We start from the raw sequence: 3,896 nt of genomic DNA, 5'->3' as shown, positions 1-3,896 counted from the left end.
ATGAGGTCCGGTGTGTTTATGTATATGAGGAACTCTTAACCAAGAAAGTCTATCTTTTACCACAGTGGGACCAGATAAAATTCTTTGTATTAGGACAGCTGTTTTTAATCAAATAAACCTAGTAGAAAGCAATTAAATTAGTCAAAGTTCCTGGGAAAGCTAGGATTTACTATCAAATAGCACTGGATATACATCTTATGTCATGTACCTCTAGTGAAGTTCTCTGAAAAAAAAAAAAAAAGTTTTGTAAAGATCTATAAAGCACATTTTTCTTGAGGATCCCAAAATAATCCCAACCCCAACTTCTTCAGACCCCAAAAGGGATGCACTCAGTTGTAAGAGAAGAGACTAGCTGGGTGGGTGTAGACCATACCAGCATAAGGAAGCCTTATGCCCACAAAAGCTTGTCTTTAATGGCCGCTGAGCAAAGTTTCCAAATTTCCACAAGGACAAGTTCAGTTAAAAGAGACTCTACAGAAGGAAGGAAAAGCCTATGTTTTCCAATAAAGTTTTCTGTAGTTCTAGTCAAGCAGGCCTTCAGAGTATGCATGTCTACTCACAGTTCTCCCAGCCCATAGTTCAACAATCAGAGATCATTTTCACAATCAAAAAAATACTGAATACAAATGACATTCCACATTTATTTAGCTCAGTACATTTCCAAAGAAACATTACTGAAAGAAAACCCTAGATAATTTGCTATGAAGGAAAGGCTCAAGCTTGGTGTTAAGCCAAAAGCAATTACAGCATAAATGAGTAATTTTGTATGATTAAAAAGCAGGTGACGCTGGAAAGATGAGGACAGTGCGTAGATTGGAACCAGATTATAAAGGGCTCTGTGTGACAGGAGCCCTATTTTTTTCCCATAACATAAAAGGAAAACAAGCCGATTATAAGAGGCATTAAACTTTTTCTAAGTCCTACTTAAGTGATTGGATAGGAGTCAAAAAAAAACTTACTACTTGTTTCACACCAAGAGTTATAAATTAGAAAAAGTATTATCTTCTCTGGAAGACTTTCGCTGTCCAGTGACAACTCTCTTACTACCTTTTACCACCTCTCACTCACACATACACACACAGCTAGGACGAACTCCCCCTGAGCTCCCGAGAAACTCTATTACAGTTTTTACCAGGAATATTAAAACTATTCATATGTTCATTTCTCCCACTAGGCTAAAAATGACTCAAGAATAAAAGCTGCAGTTCATTTTTTTGTACCTAGCAAACTGCCTATTAATAGATGCTCCAAAAATGTTTCCTGAATGAACAAATTAACTATATGCCTGCTAAAGTAAAAAGAAAAATTAACCTAAGCACCAGTTATGAGATATGAACTGGAAATCATAAATTTGAAAATTTATTTCTAAGAATGGCTCATGTTTCTTAAGAAAAGAAAATTACACCTCAATTTAATGAACTGGAAACGTGTTTAATATAAAATGTTGATATTCAATGCATTATTTCCACATGAATTTAGGAAAATGAATTTTAAACAATCTTCAAAACATGATAAAGGACAGTGGTACCTTTGAAAAACATACAAACAAAAAAGAAGTCACAAGAAGAGTATTACATACTTGCTTTCCCAAAATTAGATGTACAAAATAATTAATAGTCATTTTAGAAAGTCCCCTCCCATACACACAGAAATTGGGAATGAAAACATGTAATTATAACCATCTTTATAAGAAATCTCAAAAGACAAATATCTTTAACAATATAAAGATGGTGACAAGATTAACAAAAACTCAAAAACACTGAGGCTTGACTGACAACTTCAAATTCACATGATTTTGAAATAAAATGTGCCAATTTTTACCTTTATCTTAAATTGCCTTTGCTTCACTGCTTTATATACAGTTAACAATATAAATCGAAGAGATGCTTAAAACAGATGATCAAAATAATACTCTTAGAAAACATGTTTCTTATCTGAGAAAATACAGTATCATTGTCCCCTCAAAATTTTCCTGATAAACATTAAAAGGTTGTGAAGTCCTCAATCATATAATACCACCATCATCACATGAATTCAAAACTGTTACCTGAACATTTAATAAAAACTTATGCTCCATAGGGATCATAGGTCTCTAAAAACTACAATTTAAAAATATAAAAGCAATTCTAGCAATCTGGCTTTTCAGATGAATACCAGGTAAACAGAGCTATAAAATTATATATTTAGTTCTAACAATTAATAAATAAGATTTTGAGGGTGTTTTTTTAATTAAAGTTATGAGGACACCAATTTTATCTTCTGTACTTATAGAAACTGTGTATATACATTCTAAGATATCAGAATAGGATAGAAGTCAATACTGATAAAGCTATACCTCAAACTAAGTTGAGCTACATATGTAATTTTTATAAACATATTTTGGACAGTTAACATTTTTTTGTTCCAAATTTCATTCTGAATGAATGCACTAATTCTCAGATTCCCACATATGACATCAAAAGAAAAAGAGAACATATAACAATTACAGCAGAGTAACAGTTCCATTTAGCAACTGAGAAAAATAAGCTGCGCTTTGAAAGAGTCAATTTTTATCATCTCCTAACATCATGTCCTCTTTTACACTATACAGAAGGGATGCCGTAAATGGCATTTTCTGAAGCCTTAATACTAAATTCTTCTTTAAAAAAATACACAGTATTCATACTGCATGCTTGAGCTGCAAAGAACAGAATTACAATAACATGTGACTTGTCAACAAACTTGACAAGCACTGGGGCTGGCACCAGGGAGGACCTAACTCCCCTCAACTCCCAGTTATATGGAAGTACAGATCACATAGTTTTATTATCTACAAAAACATTCCCACATTTACATATGCTATTGCATAATCAGAAGCATATTTAATCAGAAAAATATCAAATATTTATGAAATTTTAATTTCTATCTAATAAGTTTATATCACCCCCATTTTCCACTGCATCTATGAGATCTCAATAGTCTAATAATATCTTATATATTTTAGATACTGTTCAATGACTTATAAAACTACAACAAGCTATTTCTCCTCTGTGAGCTAACACAATGCTGGTAAGCGGCTTTCCAGTAATCTTACAGAACATCTGTGTCATGTTTGTACAGATTAACTAGCTACTGCTGCCCTTCTGTTGCTGTAAATGAAGTTTCAAAATGAGCTCTCGAATATCTTCCCGCTTGGTCTTTATTACATGACGAGGAAACCATTTCTCCAAATGAATTGGAAGTTCAAAATTAACAATAGGATCCTAATGAAAGAAAAGAAAAAATGTAATCACTTTAGCAGTAAAATTCAAATGTTTTAATTTCATTTTTTTTAAAGATTTTGTTTATTTGACAGAGAGAGACACAGTGAGAGAGGGAACACAAGCAGGGGGGAGTGGGAGAGGGAGAAGCAGGCTTCCCGCAGAGCAGGGAGCCCGATGCGGGGCTCAATCCCAGGACCCTGGGATCATGACGGAGCTGAAGGCAGACACTTAACGACTGAGCCACCCAGGCGCCCCTGTTTTAATTTCATTTTATAAGAAATGAGAAACTGCTAACTTTTTAAAATAACAGCTTTACTGAAATATAATTCATATACTACATAATTCACCTAAAACTATGTATTACCATTCCTTCCCAATTATACCAAAAGTTCTAACTGTATACTATAACCCTTACATGCTAAAAGTACCTTTGGTACTAGTCAAAAAAAACCCTACTCCTATACCCATTTTCATAACACCACACCAAAAAATGGGGCTGGTTGCCAAGACAACCAACAATTCAATTAGAGGGTTGGAAGTTTCAGTCTCACCCATCCCTGACCTCCAGAGAGGGGAGAGGGGCTTCACAAATAATGTTGGTAATGACTGAAGTAATGATTGGACAGTTTAAAAGCAAAGAGTGATTCCTTGCTT

At 34.0% G+C, this 3,896-nt stretch overlaps 1 protein-coding gene across 7 annotated transcripts in view; it reads right to left on the bottom strand.

Moving 5' to 3' along the window:
* Nucleotides 1-1,299: 1,299 nt before the first annotated feature.
* The window catches only part of SENP7 (SUMO specific peptidase 7), a 133,885-nt gene continuing 131,288 nt past the window's right edge, over nt 1,300-3,896 (bottom strand). For all 7 annotated transcript variants that reach the window (XM_027587121.2, XM_027587124.2, XM_027587125.2 and 4 more), the window contains one exon: nt 1,300-3,242. In XM_027587121.2, the coding sequence (XP_027442922.1) occupies nt 3,105-3,242 (138 nt within the window). In that variant the 3' untranslated portion in view covers nt 1,300-3,104. The remainder of the gene's footprint in view (nt 3,243-3,896) is intronic.

The sequence above is a fragment of the Zalophus californianus genome, chromosome 1 (assembly GCF_009762305.2).
Source record: "Zalophus californianus isolate mZalCal1 chromosome 1, mZalCal1.pri.v2, whole genome shotgun sequence".
In the NCBI taxonomy this organism is placed as follows: domain Eukaryota; kingdom Metazoa; phylum Chordata; class Mammalia; order Carnivora; family Otariidae; genus Zalophus; species Zalophus californianus.
The sequence above is the reverse complement of the archived record's forward strand: the minus strand, read 5'-3'. Positions and strand labels throughout refer to the sequence as shown.